The sequence below is a fragment of the Giraffa tippelskirchi genome, chromosome 5, assembly GCF_054371585.1.
Source record: "Giraffa tippelskirchi isolate mGirTip1 chromosome 5, T2T-mGirTip1v1.2.pri, whole genome shotgun sequence".
Classification (NCBI taxonomy): domain Eukaryota; kingdom Metazoa; phylum Chordata; class Mammalia; order Artiodactyla; family Giraffidae; genus Giraffa; species Giraffa tippelskirchi.
The window spans coordinates 49235938-49258416 of NC_137279.1; the positions used below are offsets into that span (position 1 = coordinate 49235938).

Genomic DNA, 22479 nt, shown 5'->3' on the forward strand with positions numbered 1-22479 from the left:
AAGGAGCTGGAAAGGCCAACATCCAACCTCTCTCTTCCTTTCCTCTGACCCCTGCCAGTGCCTCCCACTGGCCGACACACCTGGAGCAGGTGAAGTCACATGGAGGTCAGCCTCCAGGCCAGGGGTGGGTGGAGAATGGATGGCAGGTGGGGGAAGAAGAAGGGGTAGCCTCCTCTCCTGCCTACCTCGGCAAGGGCAAGCCTCACTCAGGTCCACAGAGCATGAAAGCAGGAGATGAGCCAGGTGGCAGGAGTGAGATGAGCCAGACAGGCTGCTGGAACAGAGCCCCCATTCACTTCCTGACTGACAGGGACATGGTCGTGTGAGCTTGATCTTATTTCATTAACTATTTCAGCACAAACAAGGAGGCAAGAACAATAATCACTTTCCTTTGGATAAGTACAAAGTGGGGCCCATGGTGGTGGGGGCGGGGGGAACACCATTGGGCCAAGGGTGCTGTTACACAGATCTGGAACCAGAAGCCAGGCCTTGGGATTGCAGCCTGGCAGGGGCCATGCTCCTTCCCAGCTCATTATCAGTCAGCAGGTGTGGCTGGGATCCTGCTCCATGCTGTGGGCTAGGCCACACTCTAGGGGACACAAAGAGAGGAATAGTTGAGGAGACAAGACTAACCCATGTGATAGATTTGTTGGTGTTCAATCACTAAGTCGTGTCTGTGACCCCCCTCTCCCTGTGACCCCTCTGTGACCCCATGGTCTGCAGCATGCCAGGCTCCTCTGTCTTCCACTATCTCCTGGAGTTTGCTCAGATTTATGTCCATTGAGTTGGTGATGCTATCTAACCATCTCATCCTTTGCCGCCCCCTTCTCCTTTTGCCTTCAATCTTTCCCAGTGTCAGGGTTGTTTCCAATGAGTCAGTTCTTCGCATCAGGTGGCCAGATATTGGAGCTTCAGCTTCAGCATCAGTCCTTCCAATGAATATCCAGGGTTGACTTTCTTTAGGATTGACTGGTTGGATGTCCTTGCAGTCCAAGGGACGCTCAAGAGTCTTCTCCAACACCACAGTTTGAAAGCATCAATTCTTCAGCACTCAGCCTTCTTTACAGTCCAACTCTTACATCTATACATGACTATTGGACAAACAATAGCTTTGACTATGTTGGCATGTGATAGATTAAAAAACCCAACGTTTGAGTGACGGGTAGGCCAGGTAGTCCAAAAGAGTAAACAAATTCTCGATTTTAATGCATATTCTATCTGTCAACCCTATCCTCTCCCTCCAGTCTGTGTTAACCATCTTCAGATTTACACTAAGAACCACGTGCATCTCCCCCATGGTTGGTGGTAGTGCCAATGCCCTGATGCCTAGGGGTGGTGGGTGAGGGACTCCATGCAGAATATGAAATGATGGGACGCAAACAGCACTGGGGAGATGTAACTGCTCATTCCTTCCTTCCTGGGTCTACCTTTAAGGAGTGTGTGAGTCTACCTCCAAGTCCTTACATACTGGCATGGGGCAGAAGAGCTCTCAGTCCTCAGGGTAACCCATGCAGGAACACTGATGGTACCTTGTGGGAGGTTTTGCATTAAGCTCAGAGGAGAAGCCAGCAGGGAAAATAAAACACACAGCCATCCCACCCAAGTGTGGGTCCAAGCAATCAGGGATCTTGCCAAGGTCATGGCTTTTCTTTGCTTTCCTTTACCCCAAATCAATTCCCAAGCCACAGGATTAGGCACCTCTCCTCAGAATGGACTCAGAGTCCAGCCACAGGCACTGAAGCCCCAGACCTTGGAAACCTGGCCACGCCCAACCTGGGAGTTTTGGTGCATCAGCCACTTGTCCCCCTTTCTGCCTTGAACCACAGAACCCCAGCTGTAGGGCCTAAGATGGTTATGTTTATTTTTCTCCTCCCTGAGTCAGGCCACAGCGAGATCCCTGGAAAGATTCCACTTCTACGTTCAATCCATATGACTTCTCAGAACAGCCCTGGCCGAAGGGCGAAGGGCAGCTCTCCCATGCCCTCCCAGCATGGTGTGGTCATTGATTATAGGATTGAGGCTGGTTTCTTTGAGGTCCACAAGTGATTCTTGGACTTCACACTGAGATGTCAAAAGAGGAATTACCAAGACCAGAAAGACTTCTCCAAAATAGCTCTGCAGCATTGGGACCTACTCCAGCTCTGCCTGAAGCATTCAGATGCCTGATGGGCCCCCAGGGAAGGCTGGGAAGGCAGCCGGGTCAGTCTCAACCAGCCACTGCAGGGCAGGCCAGTAATGTGCACTGTCCACTGGCCCTAGCCTCCCCAGAAACTCACTTCATTATAATCAAGCCTGTATTTCTTGATTGATGTGCTGATGGAGCAGAGAAATGGCTCATACTTCCAAATGGCTGCAGTAAGCTTCTGCACCACCTTGGGGTTTTAATGTTTGGCATTCCTGAGAAAATCCCTCTTGAGGGTCTGGGCCCTGCAAGCCAATGCCATCTTGTACCATGACTTTTTTTTCTGTGGCCCCAGGTGGTCCCTGACTGAGGTAGAGCTGGTAGACCTCAAGTGATAGGAAAGCACTTACATTGAGTGTAGCCGCTCGGATTTAGGTGAGGTTGCTATACCTAAGGAGAAGGCAATGGCACCCCACTCCAGTACTCTTGCCTGGAAAATCCAATGGACGGAGGAGCCTGGTAGGCTGCAGTCCATGGGATCGCTAAGAGTTGGACAGGACTGAGCGACTTCACTTTCACTTTTCACTTTCGTGCATTGGAGAAGGAAACAGCAAGCCACTCCAGTGTTCTTGCCTGGAGAATCCCAGGGACGGGGGAGCCTGGTGGGCTGCTGGCTATGGGGTCGCACAGAGTCAGACACAACTGAGGTGAGTTAGCAGCAGCAGCAGCAGCTATACCTAAACTATATGAGTTCAGAACGTTCGACTTTTAACTGTATAATTTTTAACTTCTTATTTTAAAATACTTTCAAACCTAACAGAAAAGTTTCATGAATAATACCGAAAAATCCTGTCTACCCTTTACCCATATCACCAGTTTTTTAACACTGGACTAGATTTGTTTTGTCCTTCTCTCTCTTTATCGTTACATATTATTATCTTTTTTTCTGAACCATTTGTAAACAGGCTGCATACCTTATGGTTTTTTATTCCTTAATACTTCAGTGTGTTTCCAAAGACAAAGTATTCTCTTATGTTTCCACAGCACTGTTACCAATTTTAGGAAACATAATATGGATACAATGTTTTTTTCTAATCTACAGTCCACATTCCAATTTTGTGAATTGTCCCAATAATGTCCTTATTGCTATTCTTTTTCCCTCCAGTACAGAATCCAATACCCTTAAGATTATACTTTATATTTAATGATCATGCTTTTTTGTATCCTTTAATCTTTCATAATGATGATATTGTAAAATACCACATGACAGGTATTTTGTAGAATGTCCCTCAATTGGGGCTTATCTGATATTTCCTCATGAATAGATTCAGATTACGCACCCCTGGTTAGAATACCACAAAAGTAATGTTGCGTCTCTCTCAGGATATCACATCCATAGGCATGCAACGTCTGTCTGTTCATCCTTGATGATGCTAATTTTTTAAACAGCTTTATTGAGATATAAGTCACATACCATGGCATTCACCCATTTAATCACGCAATGGCTTTCAGCATATTCAGGTGGTGCCACCATCACCACTGATCAATTTTAGTGTTTTTGTCACCCCCAAAAGAAACTCTATACTCATTACCAACTATTTCCCTTGTCCTCCCAACCACATCACTCCTCCCCCACAACTATTTCCTGTCTCTACGGATTGGCCTATTCTGGACATAGCATACAAATGGAATCACATACTGTATGGTCCTTTGTGACTGGCTTCTTTCATCTAGCAGGTTTTCAAGGTCCAGGTAATGTTATTTTGTTCACCCAGCCAAGAGGCTGCCTGGTTTCTCCACTGTATGATTCTTCCCCTTGCAATTAAGAAGCATTCTGTGGAGAAACACTTTAAGATCATGCAGATATCCTGCTTCTCATCAAAATATCCCCCTAGATTTAATTTGATGGCTATTGCCCAAACAACTCTTTATTAAAATGGTTTACTAAGATTGATTGCCTCCACTGCTTCCCCCTCCATCCCCACCTACACTTAGCCATCGTTGGCTGTTGACCCAGCTCTTCCCAGTCCCATGGTGGCTATCCTCAATGAATCCGCCACAGAACAAGCCCTCTGGCCCAGTGATGGGGAGACCAACATCCTGCCTCTGCCCCACATCCCTCTCCTGAGTAGCTGAAACACCAAGGACCCTTAAGAGACATACTTGCTGTGGCACAGCCCTCCTCTAGTCCCGTCTCAGACCTGGGAACTGAATCCGTTCCTTCTGAGTCAGGAAGGCTAAGAAGTGACATGAATGCCTGTGTCCCTCGGGTAAGGGACACACTCACTATGTTAAGGGAGTAAAGATGTGCTCTTGACCCCACCTTCACAGCCAGAAGTCAGCCGCACACACATCTCCCCTCCCACAAGTGCCTACTGGACCCTGCCAGGTGCTGTGGGAGGTAGAAGGTGATATAGCATGGCCCCACCCCTCAAGGAGATGATTCAGGTACAAAGATTAAGACAAGAGAAGAACAGAATTTAAGGAAAACAAGAGAAATGTCCTAAATGGCCTGACAGTCCCAGGAAGGAGGAGCACCCCACATGGGAATGGTCAAGAAGGGCTTGGAAGAGCAGGGCATTGGAGATGGGCCTGCGGGGTGGGCAGGATTTAGACCTGATGGTGCAAGAGGATGCTCCAGGCAGGGGTACAGAGGGGCACCATAAAACCACGTGGTTCAGTTCGACTAAATTAAAGGGAAGGAAAGAATAAGGGAAGTTTGTTGAACCCTGGTGGGTCCAATGTGGAATGTGAGCTTAGTCTGTGGACAATAGAGAGCTATTGCGGGTTTCAGAGAAGCAGAAGGAAATCAGCAGAGCTGAGCTATGGGCAGAGATGGGCTTAATCTGCTAACATAGAAATTCTATTAAAACCATAGGCACACTGAGCTGTAGCCCAGGAAGACCCACGTCCATCTGAGGTGCTATAGGCGTGCTTTTCTGCCGCCTGGCCTAAGGGTGACTTTTCTCAGGCTCATGCAATATCCACGACCAGGGCCAGAGCCCATGGGTCCCCAGGGAGAGGGGACATTTCCATCTCAGAAATGGCCCACGTTTCAACTTAAACCAACGGTGCCATGTTTTCATGTTTTCATTGAGAAAGTTTTCCTTCTTGGTGAGATGTTTCTTTTTAAAACAAAACAGAAAATAAAACATGACAACCGCCCAATGTTTGTTCCGGAAGCCTCCAGGTGGCTTGCATCTCACCCATCTGGGCCTCGCCTTCTGAGACGCAGATCCCTGACTAGCAGAACTTGGAGGCGATCATGACCAAAAAGTGCCCCAACAATCTCCCTTCCTCAGAAGCACCTGCCTGAAGGTGTTCCTGTCACAGGAAGCTGCCGAGGTTCTAAACAGAAAGTGACCAAATGGTGAGACTGGAAGGCGGGGCAGGGAAAGGAGCAAGAGGCTCTGAATTTGCTAAAAACCACTGAGCTGTACATGCTGAGTGATATTTATGGTAGGTAGCTATATCTCAGTAAAGCATATGAGGGGGGAAAGGCTGGGGCAGTGAGAAGAAGGGACTCCAGGTGATGGGACCAGATGCGGTCACTGATGAGTCACATGTTGTCCCCTGCAGCCCTCATCAAGTCTTTGTCATACCTGCACACTCGTTTAATTTGACAAGTAATTAAACCTCTAGTACAGGGCTTCCCAGGTGGTACAGTGGTAAAGAATTTGTCTACCAATGCAGGGGACTCTGGAGACGCATGTTCGATCCCTGGGTTGAGATCTCCTGGAGAAGGAAATGGCAACCCACTCTAGTATTCTTGCCTGGAAAATTCCATAGACAAAGGAGTCTGGCAGGTTATAGTCCATGGGGTTGCACAGAGTTGGACACAACAGAGCACAGATGTGAGTGCGTGTGCACGCACACACACACACACACACACACAAGCTCCAGGTACCAGGGTGAGCAGGAAGGCCTGGGGCTGGAGAAAGTGATGTGAGGTTGTGGATAAGAGCCTCGGGTCCTGGAGGTGGCCTGTTCTGTGTAAAATGAAGTGGTCAGTTGGCCCTAAAGCTTCCTGACCCTGGGAAAGGTGGACCATTTTCTTTGTTGAAGTTTCAGAACAAGTGACAGGCTCTTCTCCACAAACACCAAATCATTCTCGGCTTCAGGGTTAAACTTCTCAGTCAGTGAAGATCAAAGCCTACAGAAGGCCTGGCCATGGCCCCTACACATTCCAGGTTCTAGGACAGCCCTAGTCTCATGTCATTTTATTCTTTTCAAGAAAAATGACTTATTCAATGAACTTAAGACCTTTCATAAAATAAATTCAATGAACTTAAGACCTTTCATAACATAAACACATATAAGTAAGTATCCATCAACAGACAAATGGATGAAGAAGATGTGGTATATATATATATGATGGAATATTACTCAGCCATAAGAAAAGAATGAAATATGCCATTTGCAGCAACATAGATGGACCTAGAGATTATCATACTAAGCGAAGTAGGTAAGAAAGAGAACAACAAATACTATATGATATCACTAATACGTGGAATCTAAAATACAGCACAAATGAACATATCTATCAAACATATCCACCAGACAGAGAACAGACTTGTGGTTTCCTGGGGGGTGTGCAGAGGATTGGGAGTTTGGGCTTAGCAGTTACCAACTATTAAATATAGGATGGATAAACAGCAAGGTCCTACTGTATAGCACAGAGAACTATATTCAATATCTTCTGATAAACCATAATGGAAACAATGTGAAAAAAGAATATATATATATATATATATATATATATGAATCATTTTGCTGTACAGCAGAAATTAACACAACATTGTGAATCAATTATACTTCAATAAAATTAATTAAAAAAATGAAATTCTGTCATTTTCAACAGTGTGGACTGACCTGAAGGTTATTATGCTTAGTGGAATGTCAAAGATAAATACTGTATGGTTATCACTTATGCTGCTACTGCTGCTAAGTCACTTCAGTCGTGTCCGACTCTGTGCGACCCCATAGACAGCAGCCCACCAGGCTCCGCCGTCCCTGGGATTCTCCAGGCAAGAATACTGGAGTGGGTTGCCATTTCCTTCTCCAGTGCGTGAAAGGGAAAAGTGAAAGTGAAGTCGCTCAGTCATGTCCAACTCCTAGCGACCCCATGGGTCTGCAGCCTACCAGGCTCCTCCACCCATGGGATTTTCCAGGCAAGAGTACTGGAGTGGGGTGCCATTGCCTTCTCCGTATCACTTATATGTGGAATCTAAAAAAAGAAATGAATGAACATAACAAAACAGAAACACAGAGGGAACAAACTTGTGGTTATTAGTGGAGAGAGGGAAAGGGAGAAGGGCAAGACAGCGATAGGGGATTAAGAGATACAAACTACTATGTATAAAATAAGCTACAAGGATATATTGTACAGCACAGGGAATACAGCTAACACTTTGTAATGATTTTAAATGGAGTATGATCTATAAATACACTGAATCACTATTTTGTACACCTGAAACTAATATAATATCATAAATCTACTATACTTTAATAAAAATACACTCTCCCAAGGCCAAGCCCACCTCTTGCCCAGGTGATGGGGTTTCAAGGCTACAAACCACCAATATGGTCTCCAAGATGAATGAATGGTTTCTTTGGACACATGAGCTGGGAAGTTCAAGCACAAACCCAAGAACTGCCTAACTTTTACAGTAAGATAATGACAGGTAAAACTTACAGGGCATTTGTGTGCGTGCCTGTGTGTGTGTGCACACTTGCAAGCACACTCACACACCAACTTGATGCTCCCACAGCCTATTAGCAAATGGTAGAGTTGTCCTCAGAGATATGTCCCTTGCAGAGGCCCAGGGTTTGGGGGTTATAATGGCAGAACCTTTTTATAAACAGTAAACCAAGCCCTAGAGACCAGGCACTGTTCCTCTCGCCTCCAGCATGTCAAGTGTGTGAGGTCCAGGCAGGGCCCAGCAGGAGGTCCCAGGTCTTGGTTCTGAGCTACGTGGGACCAGAGGTTGAAAAAGCCTGCCCTGCTGAGGGCTCGGCTGCCCGCCCTAACGACACTGAGAGGAGAATTCCAGGACCAATCTTGGAAACAAAGGAAACTGTATTCATGTTAACTGGTAGTGATAACCCCCTTTCTGACCATGGATGCTTCGTGGTTAAACAGAACACAATAGCCTGGGGAGATGGTAGAGCAGAGGTTATTTCCACTTCATAGATGGGGAAACAGGCTCAGAGAGGAAGGGGCTCAGAACTACACACATAGGAAGAACCAGATCTAGCTCTGGGGCCTCCCAACTCCCTGGGGCTTTGTGAATCTGACACACTAGAGAGGTGACTTAGTCCAACACCCTCCAGGTCACCCGCTGTATTTACCCTCCCCCTCAACCTGTACATTGCAGGAACACGTACAAGCCAATGTATAAAAGTCACTGTGTCGAGTGACACCTGTTGAGCGAGTCCCCGTGGAATGTATCCTTTCGTGAGTGGGGTCACAGCCTGGGCAGTGACACTTTGAGGAGTGACCAGGTCAGGTTCAATAACATGAACTGCATCCACGTTTCTTCTGAGATGTTTCAAGAATCGGAGCTGCTGTGGGGAGCAGACACGGTCAGTCAGCAGGTGATCCTGAGGAAGTTGGTGTTAGACTCAAGTGTAGACCCAGGAGTGTGTCGAGCAGAGGAGAACTGACTGGGTGCCTTCTACAGCATGCCCCTCCTGCTGTTGGCAGGTCTGTGCTCCAGCTGAGATGCAAAGTCAAAGGAAATGAGGTCCCTGTACACTGTATGTTTGATAGAGACAGCACTCTTAAGGAACACAAACTCGCCAAAGAAAGGAAGTCTGGGAAGGATGGAGAAAGCCACAATCTTAAGATCATCTGGAAGGTGTTATGGGCTGAACTGTGTCCCCTCAGAAGTCCTAACTGCCAGTGCCCCTGAACATGACTGTGTTTGGAGATAAGGTCTTTAAAGAGGTAAATGACTGAAATCGAGGTTTTTAGCATGGGCTCTCACTCAATATGACTGGTATCCTTGTAAGAAGAGAGATATGGACACAAAGACACACAAAAGGAAGATTCTGTGAAGACACACGGAAAAAGTGGTCACCTACAAGCCAAGGAGAGAGAATTCAGGAGAAACCAGTGCTGCTAACACCTTGATCTGTGACAATTTCTCTTCTTTAAGCCACCTGGTCCATGGTATGTGTTATGGCAGCCATCCCAGTGGTCAGGTATGGATGTGAGAGCTGGACTATGAAGAAAGCTGAGCGCCGAAGAATTGATGCTTTTGAACTGTGGTGTTGGAGAAGACTCTTGAGAGTCCCTTGGACAGCAAGGAGATCCAACCAGTTCATCCTAAAGGAGATCAGTCCTGAGTGTTCATTGGAAGGACTGATGTTGAAGCTGAAACTCCAATACTTTGGCCACCTGATGCAAAGAGCTGACTCATTGGAAAAGACCCTGATGCTGGGAAGGATTGGGGGCAGGAGGAGAAGGGGACGACAGAGGATGAGATAGCTGGATGGCATCATCGACTTGATGGACATGGGTTTGGGTGGACTCAGGGAGTTGGTGATGGACAGGGAGGCCTGGCGTGCTGTAGTTCATGGGGTCGCAAAGAGTCGGACATAACTGAGCGACTGAACTGAACTGAATAAACCAATACAGGCCTCAGTGAGCTGGTGACATTTGAGCAAAGGTAAAGGATATGAACAAGGAATCCACATAGATGTCTGTAGAACAAGTACTCCAGCAAATGCAAAAGCCTTGAGATGAGAAGATGCTTCCAACATAGTCAGGAAATAATGAAGAGGCCAGTGGGCTGGAGTACAGTAAGCAAGGAGAGGAGATGAAATCAGAAAGACAGTGGGAGAGACACTGTCCCCCACACCATGGTGGTGCTGTGTTATCCAATATGATGGCCATTGTGGCTAGTGGGCACTTGAATGGGGTTAGTCCAGACTGAAATTCAATGCCAGTGTAAAATTCACAACAGATTTTTGAGAACCTAGTACACAAAAAAAAAGGAGCATAAAATATCTTGTCAATAATTTTTATATTGATACACAATGGAGGATAAAATTTTGGATACACTCAGTTAAGTACTACTGCTACTGCTACTGCTAAGTCACCTCAGTCGTGTCCAACTCTGTGCGACCCCATAGATGGCAGCCCAGCAGGCTCCGCTGTCCCTGGGATTCTCCAGGCAAGAACACTGGAATGGGTTGCCATTTCCTTCTCCAATGCATGAAAGTGAAAAGTTAAAGTGAAGTCGCTCAGTCCTGTCCGACTCTTAGCCACCCCATGGACTGCAGCCTACCAGGCTCCTCCATCTATGGGATTTTTCAGGCAAGAGTACTGGAGTGGGGTGCCATTGCCTTAAGTATAGTATACTAATAAAGTTAATTTCACCTTTTCCTTTTTTATAACATAGGTACTCTAAAATTTTAGATTATACTTGTGGCTCATGTATTTCTTTTGAAAATTTCTGGCCTAGGGTGGGTCATCATGAGGATATGAGCTTTTACTTGAATGATATGAGAGCCATTGGAGGGTTTCCAAGTGATAGGATCTGACTCACTTAGGTTTTTAAAAGGATCACTCTTATTGCCATACTGAGAACAGACTATGAACGAGGTCAGTAAAGGCAAGCAGCCCATTAAGAGGCCATTGCATTCTGGATAAGATGGAGGATTGGACCAGCAAGGCAGACACAAGGCAGGCAGAAGTGATCAGATACTGACTATATTTTGAAAGCAGAGCCAAGTATTTCCTGACAGACTGGGCATGGGATGTGAGAAAAAGAGGAGTCAAGGATGAATCCCAGACTCTGGCCTGAGCTACTGGAAGGATGCCATTGCTGAGATGGAGAAAGATGAGGGAGAAGCAGATTTGGGGAAGAAAATCAGAAGGCTGCTTTTGGATAAGTTAAGTCTATGATGCCTTTTGGCTTCCAAGGAGAGATATTGAGAAGAAGTCAGTTGGATATAAGAGTCTGGAGGTCAGGGGAGAATCTGAGCTAGAGATCTGGATCTGGGAGTCATCATCACAAGGATTTAATTTAAAGCCAGGAGACTGAGCAAGAACATCAGAGGGGTGAGTGGGGGCGGAAAAGAGAGCAAGATCAAAGAGAAAATCAAGATCAAGAAGATCGAGTGCCTGGGGAACTCCCAAGTTTAAAAGCTGATGAGATGAGCAAAGGAAACGGAGACAGATTCACAAGGTATAAAGAAAACTAGGGAGTGTCGTGTTACAGAAGCCAAGTAAAGACGTGTTTTCTTTTTTTTTTTTAATTTAATTTTATTTTATTTTATTTTATTTTAAGACGTGTTTTCAAGGAGGGAGTGAGCAATGGTGTCCAATGCAACTGCAAACTCTGGGAAGATGAAGACAGAACTGACCACTGGATTCAGCAAATTTGGAGGAGACTAGTGATCCTGATAAGCACAGTTTAGGCGAGTGATGGAGGTAAAAACATGCTTAGAGTGGGTTGAAGGGGGATTGATGACAACAAATCTAGACAGCCCTTCCAGGGAACTGCACCATAAAGGGGAAGAGAGAGATGGGCAATGGGCAGAGGTGAGGGTAGGATCAAGAGAGCCTATTTTAAAAAGATAGGAGACAATTTCAGTATGTATATGTGCTAAGAATGTGTCATTCAACAAAAGAAAATTGATGACATCAGAAAGAGTGGCAACTCTTCTGGTGTTTTCCTAATCGCCAGAGTATGCTTATATTGCGTTTTCTGTTTTATCAACTAGTATCATTTATTGACTTTATGCTATGATGCTTAAGAGCTAGCTTACTTTTATCATTCCTCATTCCTTTCCACGCTTATCTCAACATGACCCCATTGTCCTGATACATTACTATTTCAGTGCATCTGCTGATTTCCTTGGTAGCCTTTATTTCTTGGTCTATCAACTTCAGACAGAATGTCTTGATCACTTACTTCACATGAGGAGGGTATTCACACCTCCACCCTACCCTCTACACATTAGTCAGTTGTGGTAGGTTGTGTTGGGAAATAACAACACTAACACAACAGCAGAAAAATCTCAGTGACTCAGGTTTATTTCTCACTCATGTGACACGTCATGCCCTGCTTCTGTTGTCCTCTTTATTCTGAGAACCAGGTAGAAGAGCACATCTGAGACCTGCCATTCTCATGAGAGAAAGAAAAGAACAATGGCAGAACCTCACAATGCCTCTGAAAATGTCTGCTCAGGCCCAGCGTATGTCACTTCCACTCACTCACTTGGCCAAAGTGAGTCACATGGCCAAGCCTGATGATGTTGGGCAGGGAAGGAAATAGTCTCCTCCCACAGGAATCATGGCATTAAGTGGGTACGTGACATCATCTTTCAGTTCAGTCGCTCAGTTTTGTCGACTCTTTGTGACCCCATGGACTGCAGCATGGCAGGCTTCCCTCTCCATCACCAATTCCCGGAGCTTGCTCAAATTCACATCCATCGAGTCGGTGATGCCATCCAACCATCTCATCCTCTGTCATCCCCTTCTCCTCCCACCTTCAATCTTCCCAGCATCAAGGTCTTTTCCAGTGAGTCAGTTCTTCGCATCAGGTGGCCAAAGTATTGGAGTTTCAGCTTCAGCATCAGTCCTTCCAACGAATATTTAGGACTGATTTCCTTTAGGATTGATTGGTTGGATCTTCTTGCAGTCCAAGGGACTCTCAAGAATCTTCTCCAACACCACAGTTCAAAAGCATCAATTCTTCGGCACTCAGCTTTCTATATAGTCCAACTCTCACATCCATACATGACTACTGGAAAAACCATAGCTTTGACTAGATGGACCTTTGTTGGTAAAGAAATGTCTCTGCTTTTTAATATGTTGTTGGTAAAGTAATGTCTCTGCTTTTTAATATGCTGTCTAGGTTGATCATAGCTTATCCATAAAGTCATAGCTTATCTTTCAGTGGATAAATGGAAATAACAATTTACTCTATCACAATTTACCTGTCAATTTCTATAAGCTGTTTTTTTTTAATTTTATATTGCCAAGGAAAAAAATCTTACATCCACCTTTATAGCTATTATTAAATAGTCTTCAGTGCTTTGCCTGTGGTTGGTTTTAGAAGTTAAAAACCACTGAGATGCATTTATATCATTATGACTAAGCAAATATTCTTCACTACAGAATCAAAGAGACCCATATTGTGCACCACTGTTCACAGACAGACTTTATGCACTTAAAAGAGCTTTTCTTATATTCCACCACTTGCCTAAAACCAGGTCACAGTTTGATTTGCTTCCTATTTAAGCTATACCTTTAATACAGTGTTTTTTGTTTTTCCCAAAGTTGTTATTTTTTCTTTTTTTTTCAATTGTTGATAGAAGAAACATCTGCCTTCTACATCATATCCCTAATATCCTCAAATTCCTTCTCATTTAGTGTTTGGAATTGTCTATTCTTTTTGAAGCCTACTAACCTCCTGATATAATTGGGTAGGTTGCTTCATTTGGAGATCTTAATACTTTTACATAGCTTTTTGTCTTTACTGCAGTTACTAATTGCCTTCTGTTTTTCTTGCTTTCTGTTTTGTATCACCTCCTTAATGTCTTACAGTGTACCAATAATACTCTCTACTCTGTGGATGTCCCCTTCTCCCATCTTCCTCAGAAACCTCATTCCTGGAGCCTTCTACCCTCCTACAGTAATGAAGACTGACTGCTCTCCAGGCTTGCTGAACAATTTTATCCTGGGTTGCTTTTCATGGTTGCTCTCAATTGGATACACTATTCCCTAGATCTCATACCTTCTTTTTTGGTTTACTCTCTTGTTTTGCTGAGCTACATCCTCAAGTGATTGCCTTAAAAAGATTGACTAGGATGTAAACTTCCTTGCTTCTTTCACCCCTGAGACTGCCTCACTTCTATATAAAATAAAGGCCTTGGACCAGAAGATCTATAATGCCTATTCAAGGAATATAATTCTGGTTGGTCAGTGTGCATTCTATAAATAGTATACTATATCAAGGAGAGACTTTAAATGGTTCTTACTCTAAGGAACTTACAATCTACTTGGATAGGCAAAGAATAAACTCTTGCAACAGTAATAAAAAGGTAACAATACAAAAGATGCCACAAGGTAGGGTATGCTGCTGCTGCTGCTAAGTCGCTTCAGTCGTGTCCGACTCTGTGCGACCCCATAGACGGCAGCTCACCAGGCTCCCCCATCACTGGGACTCTCCAGGCAAGAACACTGGAGTGAGTTGCCATTTCCTTCTCCAATGCATGAAAGTGAAAAGAGAAAGTGAAGTCACTCAGTCCTGTCCGACTCTTCGCGACCCCATGGACTGCAGCCTACCAGACTCTTCCACCCATGGGATTTTCCAGGCAAGAGTACTGGAGTGGGTTGTCATTGCCTTCTCCAAGGTAGGGCATGATTCATCATCAACTAGAGGCTCAGACTTAAAGGAAAGAGAGAGAAGCTGAGTCAGCCTGTGATGTGCTGACCAGGGAAAGGAGATCTTAGCTGAGTGTCAAGGAGCAGGCAGTATATTGGGGGGGGGATTAATTATTTATGAATATTCAACAGTAGATTAATAGCGAACATTAATCTGATGGAATAGTTAACAGTCAGTGAAAGTTCTCCTCTGTCCCACTTTCCCTGCCACAGAGTTATCAACATTTTCATTTCACCAAGTCAATCAAGATAGTATCAATTTTCAAATATGAAAGTATAGTTTTTCTCATAACAAATAGATAAACCCTTCGGCCACTTTGGGGCATAACAGTGAACTTCCACTACATGTATGAGCAATTGTGTATACTTATAAATGCCACACCTGTTGGACTATGAAAGTATTGGCCATGGTCTTTGTTAGTAGAGTTTCACTGAACAGGAAACCACCATCATCCATTTTTCAAATTTATTTTGTATTGTTCCAATGAGGATCCAGAATGACCATAAATCACTTCCCCTTCCCATTGACTCCCCAAGAGAGGAAACATCCCTCTGATGGTATGTTACCCCAACAGCCCTTCTGCTTGGACCAAGGCAGCACCAGGGAATTGTAAGAACTGGGCTTCTCCATGGTGGGTCCTGCAGACTGGATGAACCTAAAATGCTGTCAGAGAAGAATGGTGCCTTCATTCAGCCCAGCACTGGCACTCCCATCCCATTTGCGAATGAGGAGAACACTTGCAGGTAAGGAAGTTTCCAGAAAAAGGAAGAGCTCTTTGGAGCTACTGCTACCAGTTTCCAGAGAGCAGGAGTGATGTGAGAATGGCAAGTGCTTGGAGCCACATGATGGAAACTCTTAGCAGGGTCTAACCTAATACTACTACTTCTGGGAGGCATCCTCTGAACCCCCATCCCAGACCTGGAAGAATCAATTACTGCTCAAATATTGTTCCTGCTGCCATTATAGCAATAACAAATTTAAACAACGTTTGCATCAATTTTCCTCAACAATCTATGATGTCTTGACTGATTTATTCATCATCACATCCCCAGTGCCGGGCACGCAGTGGGTGCTCTGTGTTTGTCGAATGAAAGAGTGAACAGATTAAAAGAAGCTTCATTTCCTCAAAGGGCAGGGCCAGACATGAATATTCAGTTTTCACAGGAGCATCAGATAAGCTAGAGGACCTGGAGAAGTGGATCTGGGCTAAGGGAAAATTTTCTAAGCGCTGGGGCCATTCAAACCCCCACAAGGTCAGTTAGGGGGTGGGGGGTGGCAAAAAAAAAGTCTGGAGATTTTGCCTGTGCTGTTTTGTTGTCCAGGATGCCACTGCAGGTCAAGGGAAGCAGAGAGGTCAACAAATACTCAGAAGAAAGGTCCCAGAGGGCATCCCCTACCCCATACACCAGAGATGGGACCAGTGCTCAGCTCTGCAGAGGGTCAAAGAGCAAGAGGGATCCACAGTCTCCAGAACACTCTCTAATGGCCAGACCACGAGCTTTATGTAATCTTATTTTATCCTCCCAGCGTCCTGGAGGGACAGGCATCCCTGACTGACAGACGAGAAATACTAGCAAGGATCAAGAACTGCCTTCAGTGTGTGTTGGGGGCAGGGGAGGCAGGGGCCCATGCACCCAGTCGGTTGTACAATGACAGCCAATACAAAACAATAAAATGCCTGGATTTTCAGTCACTGAAAATTCAGAAGTCTGTGTACCCATGGCTCACCTCAGCCTGTTTTATTACTTTTGTAGTTTGCTTTTTTTCTCTCTCTCTTTCTTTTATTCTGGCTTCTTAGAAAGGTTTCTTACAAAAATCCCATAGGATTCTGATCTAACAATAACCGCAACAAAATGTTATAAAGGACACAGGCATGCATGCTCAGTCATGTCTGACTCTTTGTGACCCTCTGGACTGTAGCCGGCCAGGGTCCTCTGTCCATGGGATTCTCTAGTCAAGAATACTGGAATGGGTTGCCATTTCCTCCTCCAGGGTATCTTTCCAACCCAGGGATGGAACCTCACCTACCGTGCCTCCTGCATTGGTAGGTAGATTCTTTATCACCCAGCCACCTATGTAAAGAGGGAAAAACTGGGGGAAGGTGGGAGGAGTTGTCAGGAGGGCAGGGGGTGTGGCAGTGGGCCTAAGGGTGGGAAAGGGACCTAGTGAGGCAGACCCAGGAGGGGCCCAGATGAACAGGGGCTCTGGCCTGACCCAGCAGAGACTCGATGTAGCTCTGCCCACCTGGCACCAATGTGCTTCTTTCCTCAAAGACCATAAGATGGCATTTACTTCACCACTTTAAGAAAAGGAGAATCAAGACACATCGCTGCCGGTGATCTTCACATCCCCAGAGAGATGGACAGGCAGTGTGTTTTTCACTCCAGCAGGTGGGAATTTCTGACACAGCTAAATTAGACTCGGCTTGCCTTCTCACAGGGTCTAATGTGCACAGAGAGCCGGCCTGACGACACCAACCAGGCTGCTGAAGGCACCGACAAGGGGATGCCCAACTGAAGGCCACCTGGCTTTCTGCTCAGACACATACACTTCTCCAGCAACAACCCCCCCACCTCCTCCTAGGGGGCAGAAAGATGAGCAGGAAGGGGAAAGTGAACCTGACCTGCATGGGTGGGTGTGATCTTTGCTATCAGCACCCCAGAAGCCCCTGCAATGCTGGTTAAGAGCTGGGCCGTGAGAAAGACCAAAGCAAAACAGAAAGCCACTTCTAGCTGACCTCTGTTCTTGGGAACTTGGAGCCTTGCAGCGGCAAGCTTTTCTCCTGGGCACAGAGGTGCCTGCCTCTCCAATCCCGCGCGGAATTGGGGGGTGGGGTGCTCTTAATTCGGAAGAACAACCGGTGCCAAGTTGGCAAGCTGGGAGTGAGCGGGGAGGGGATGCAGACAGATTTGGGTGTGGGGTTAGGAGAGGGAGGGTCAAGAAAACTTCGCATTTCCTCCCTTTATGACCCCCCTGGGCATTCCTATCTCTGTGATGGGCCTCTGTTTTAAAATTTGGGACACTGGTGCCATCAGGGACCGTCCAGGCCGCCAAAGTCCAACACAGAATTACACCCGCGGGCACTCCACTCTCTCAGGAACGGAAGCGATGGAGTCAGCTCTGGCCAAGTGCGGTTCAAACCCACAGGCATCTAAACTAATAAAATCGTCCCTCTTTCTCTCGGCGTCCAGCTGGGGTGCTGGTGGAATCGCCGGCACGCCGGAAGGCGGTGGAGGAGACTCTGGCTAAAGAGCTCTCGCCCCCACACGCCCCTCACCGCGCGAATGCAGGCGGGGCTGCGAGGTGTCTTCTGTCCCAACTCATCCCTTTTTTCCCCAGCTCGACCGACTTCTCCAATGCCCTCGAGCTTGGTCATCCCCACCCGCGGCCCCAACGCTCGTCTTGCTGGGGCCCCGCGCCCTTCGGAGGATGGAGCTCGTGGGAGGGCGCGCACCGCGGAGAGAAGAGGCAGGATTACCCGGGGCCGAGAGATTTGGCGGCAGACTCCAACATGCCCGTCAAAGTTTCTGGCTCCTCGAGGCCGCATCACCTGGCTCCCAGGTCGGAGAAGGTGAAAGGCGTGTCAAGGATCCCTGCGCCTCCCTCCCGGCGCCCCCTCCACGAGTTTCTGCCACCTGCCAGAGGGCGCTAGGAGCGCCGGCGCGGCACTTGCCGCCCGTGGGCGCGGCCCGAGGGTCCCTCCCCGACCCCTCCCCTGCCGCCCTCAGCTCCCGAGGCCTGGGGCGCAAGGGGTCGCGGTCGCCGCGTCTTACCCAGTCCCGGCACGAAAGTGTTGAGGAAGAGGCAGATGACGGCCACCGGGAAGGGCATGTAGGGGATGGCGGCGCGCAGGGGGCCCTTCTTCTCGCGGACTTGCACCACCACCCCGCTGGACGAGGACGCTCCCCGCTCCGCCGCCGCCACAGCCGCCGCCGCCGCCGCCGTCTCGGCGTCCTTGTGCGAAGGCTCCATGGCCGGGCGCGCTCCCCTCCCCGGGAGCCGGGCTGCCGCGGCCGGGGCTGCCGCCCAATGCACAGGGGGCGGGGGGCGGGCGGCTCTCCGGGCACTGGGATCCGTGCCGAGCTCAGGCGGCCAGCGCGCTCTGGGTGCGGCGCGGCTCGCCCGGAACCCCGCACTCCCGCGTCCCCACGCGCCCGGCCCTCTGCCGCGTGCTCGGCTGCGCTCCCACACCCCCGGCGGAGGGGCGGGGAGGGCGGCGTGACACCCGGTGACAGCGCTCCGACGCCCCTCCCCGCGAGGCCCCTTCCCCGCCCTCCCTGCCGCTCCCCCACACCCCCCCGCCCCCAAATACCACTTACAAATCTGGGCGGAGGGAAGCAAGTAGAAGAGGACCGCGGAGGGAGCTGGCTGTCCAGATACTGGGAGGCATGGACACCCCTCTCCCGCCCCAGACAGGTGCACGGGGCGGGGACCTCCGCCGAGGACACCGTGAATTGGGCGCATGCACTTGGCTGGCACCGAGGGGAAAGGCTTCGAGACTGAGTCTTCTAATCTGGAGGATGCGTTTTAACGTTAGGGAGATGGAGGCAAGGAACGCGCCGCGCCTGATGCCTTCTGTGCTTTAAATTCATTCTGATTTGAATGGATTTCAAGTCCATGAAAAAGCGATTTTAGGATCGATCGAGCTGAAAGCAGGAGACCCAGCTATTCAAACAGGTCTCCATGAGGCTAGTTAAAATGGAACCCTTCCTTACACACACACGCACACACACAGAGACAGACAGACAGACTGATAGAGACGCGAAAACTAAAAGAAATGAGCCTGTTGCTCGGAAGGGGGGATGTTGGGAACCATCCCTGAGCAGTTCTGGGGAAAACCTGGGTTTTCTGTGAGCTGGCCTGGTGGTTAAGAAGCCAACGAAGACACAGCGCCCTCTGGTGTTGATGATGCAGCAGTTGGTAGAAGCAGAAGGATTTGGCCAGCCGTGTGCAAGCGGTCAACAGGAGGCCCCATATTTAATCAGATTTTCTGAATAACGCCGCCTTCACCTCCGCACCTGGAAAAAGTGAAGGGATGAAAGCAACCGCCACTTATGTTAGGGAGGGATTCAAGGCATCAGAATTATCCTGATATTCAGCAAATCGTCTGAATAATTGGAAGGATGCAAATCCACTTCCTTCCCAACAACCCTCTTTCTCCAGGAAAAATGGTGATTGAATAATCCCCAAACAGCCCAGAGACTCTGGGGAAGGACACTAAAAAAACGTGTATTTTGGGGGGGGGTATCTGAATTAAATTATTTTATTTTTAAAAAATATTTATTTGGCTGGGGCAGGTCTTAGTTGCAGTGGGGTGGGGAGGGGGGGAGGGGCGGCTGGCCGAGGGGTAGCGGATCTTAAGTTGTGGAATGTGGGCTCTAGTTCTCTGACCAGGGAGGGAACTCGGGCCCCCTGCACTGGGAACGAGGAGTGTTAGCCATTGGACCACCACCAGGGAAATCCCTGAATAGGATAATTTTAAAAGCAGATGGTCAGCAGGGGGTAGCTGTGATACTAGTGAGCACATACTAGTAACTAGTTAGGCCGGCCAGTCAAAAGTGAACAAAACTGAAATACTTGTCTCTGACCACTAACTACCTGTATGACTCAAAAGAACTCATCAAGACTTTAATGGGCTTGAGTTACTGTGATTCAGATCAATATTCAGTTTAATACACATTTATCAGAGGTCTAATATGACTTGGATTCTGGAGAGAGGTAAAACTCAGCCACTGACTTCAAGGGTCTAATAGATGAACTGACAGATACTAACAACTATAAGGACAGAATTATAGATGGTGATGAATGCTGTAGCTGCGGTAAGCAGAAAGTGCTGAGAAAACGTGGACCCATCTGTGAAACCAGCTAGAGAGGGGAGGCGTCAGAAGGTCTCCCAAAGAAGGTGATAGTGGATGAGACTTGCAAAATGACTACAGTTAATTGCTTGCAGGACATTTATTTTATTTTAAATAAAAACAATTTATCCAAGCCCTCTGCCAGGCACTAAGCACTTTACACATTTTAACTCATTTAAGCCTTACCACACTCTATCCTGTATTATTCATTACCCCATTTTACCAGTGGGGCCATTGGTACACAGAAAGGTTAAGTAAGCTATTCTCTGAACATTCTTTCACAGAGTACCTGAATGGTTTTAGGGCCACTGAAAGGATTTCAGGGAGGAAAATGGATTTACATCTTCCAATTTTCTAGATGATGTGCTTAATATCTGGATGTCAGAAAGATATATAGATAGAGCAACAGCATGTACAAAGGCATGAAAACCTAGACTTGTAGGAACGTTCCAGAAATAGAAGTGTGGCAGGACTAGGACTCGTGTGGGCAGGGGCTGGAGATGGTGGTGGTGGGATGGGCAAGAACTAAGTAATGATCTGTGCAAGAACTAAGTAATGATCCCAAACAATTTGGATTGTATGAAATCAGTGCAACATTCTAGGTAGGCATGTGGCATGACCTGAGTGTTACAGTTACTATGTAACAAATTACCCCCAGACACAGCTATTTTATTATGATGACAGATTCTTTGGGTCAGATTGGACAGAACACAGCTGGGACAGGTCTTCATTGCTTTAAAATATGTCTGGAGCTGAGAGGACTCAAACAGTGACAGCTGGAATAGCCGTGGCTAGAGGATCCACTTCCAAAAGGATCCTCAACTCTGATATCTTGACTGAGATAACTTGACAGCTGGCTCCACTAGGACTGTTCTGTAGAGCCCCTACACAGGGCCTTTCTACATGACTTGGACTTTTCACAATGTGGAGCCTGGTTTCTGAGAGGAAACTTCCCCAGAAAGGGCATGGCAGGACCAGAGGAAGCTGCATGGACCTTCTGTCCTAACATCAGAAATCACACAGCATCAGTTCTGTGGGCTGTATTAGTCGAAGCTGTCACAAATCTGCTTAGATTCAAATGGAGGATATCCCACCTCTCAATGGAGTAATGTCAAGAATTTGAGCCCTGATTTTAAAACCACCCTAATGAGATATGCTGACAAAGGTCTGTATAGTCAAAGCTATGGTTTTTCCAATAGTCATTTATGGATGTGAGAGTTGGACGATAAAGACAGCTGAGTGCCAAAGAATTGATGCTTTAGAACTGTGGTGCTGGAGAAGACTCTTGAGAGTCCTTTGGACAGCAAGGAGATCAAACCAGTCCATCCTAAAGGAAATCAACCCTGAATATTCATTAGAAGGACTGTTGCTGAAGCTGAAGCTCCAGTACTTTGGCCACCTGATGTGAAGAGCTGACTCACTGGAAAAAACTCTGATGCTGGGAAAGATTGACGGTAGAAGGAGAAGGGAGCAGCAGAGGGTAAGATGGTTATATAGCATCATTGACTCAATGGAGATGAGTTTGAACAAACTCCAGGAGATAGTGAAGGATAGGAAAGCCTGGCATGCTGCAGACCAGAGTCAGATATGAATTAGCGACTAAGCAACAACAGCAACAAATGAGATATGGTTTGGTGGAAGGATCGCTCAGTCAGCAATGTGGAGGATGGATTCTAGGGGGTTGTGGACCAAAAAAAAAAAATGTTGCCTTCCATTTCAGTCAACAACAACTGCTGATCTCTATCAAATGGTCAGCTACTGCAGCCACCTGATGGTGCGCCCTGAGGATTCAGGATCCAGAAAAAGCGAGATACTGGCCCTGGATAGTTAAGATGCATAACAAGGGAATAATTTCAATGAGTCCAGACTCTTGCATCTTCCATACATAGATAAGCACTAAAATTATTAACTCTAGATGCCTTTTTTTTGTGATTTGCCATAATCTTTTGCTGCTGCTGCTGCTGCTGCTGAGTCGAGTCAGTCGTGTCCGACTCTGTGCGACCCCATAGACGGCAGCCCACCAGGCTCCGCCATCTCTGGGATTCTCCAGACAAGAACACTGGAGTGGGTTGCCATTTCCTTCTCCAATGCATGAAAG

General features: G+C 47.1%; 1 protein-coding gene across 2 annotated transcripts in view; it reads right to left on the reverse strand.

Moving 5' to 3' along the window:
* The window catches only part of STUM (stum, mechanosensory transduction mediator homolog), a 57399-nt gene extending 38664 nt beyond the window's left edge, over positions 1-18735 (reverse strand). The window contains exon 1 of one of the 2 annotated variants that reach the window (XM_081493852.1): positions 18300-18735. In XM_081493852.1, the coding sequence (XP_081349978.1) occupies positions 18300-18498 (199 nt within the window). In that variant the 5' untranslated portion in view covers positions 18499-18735. The remainder of the gene's footprint in view (positions 1-18299) is intronic. The other variant, XM_081493853.1, reaches the window with a different exon arrangement.
* Positions 18736-22479: the final 3744 nt, after the last annotated feature.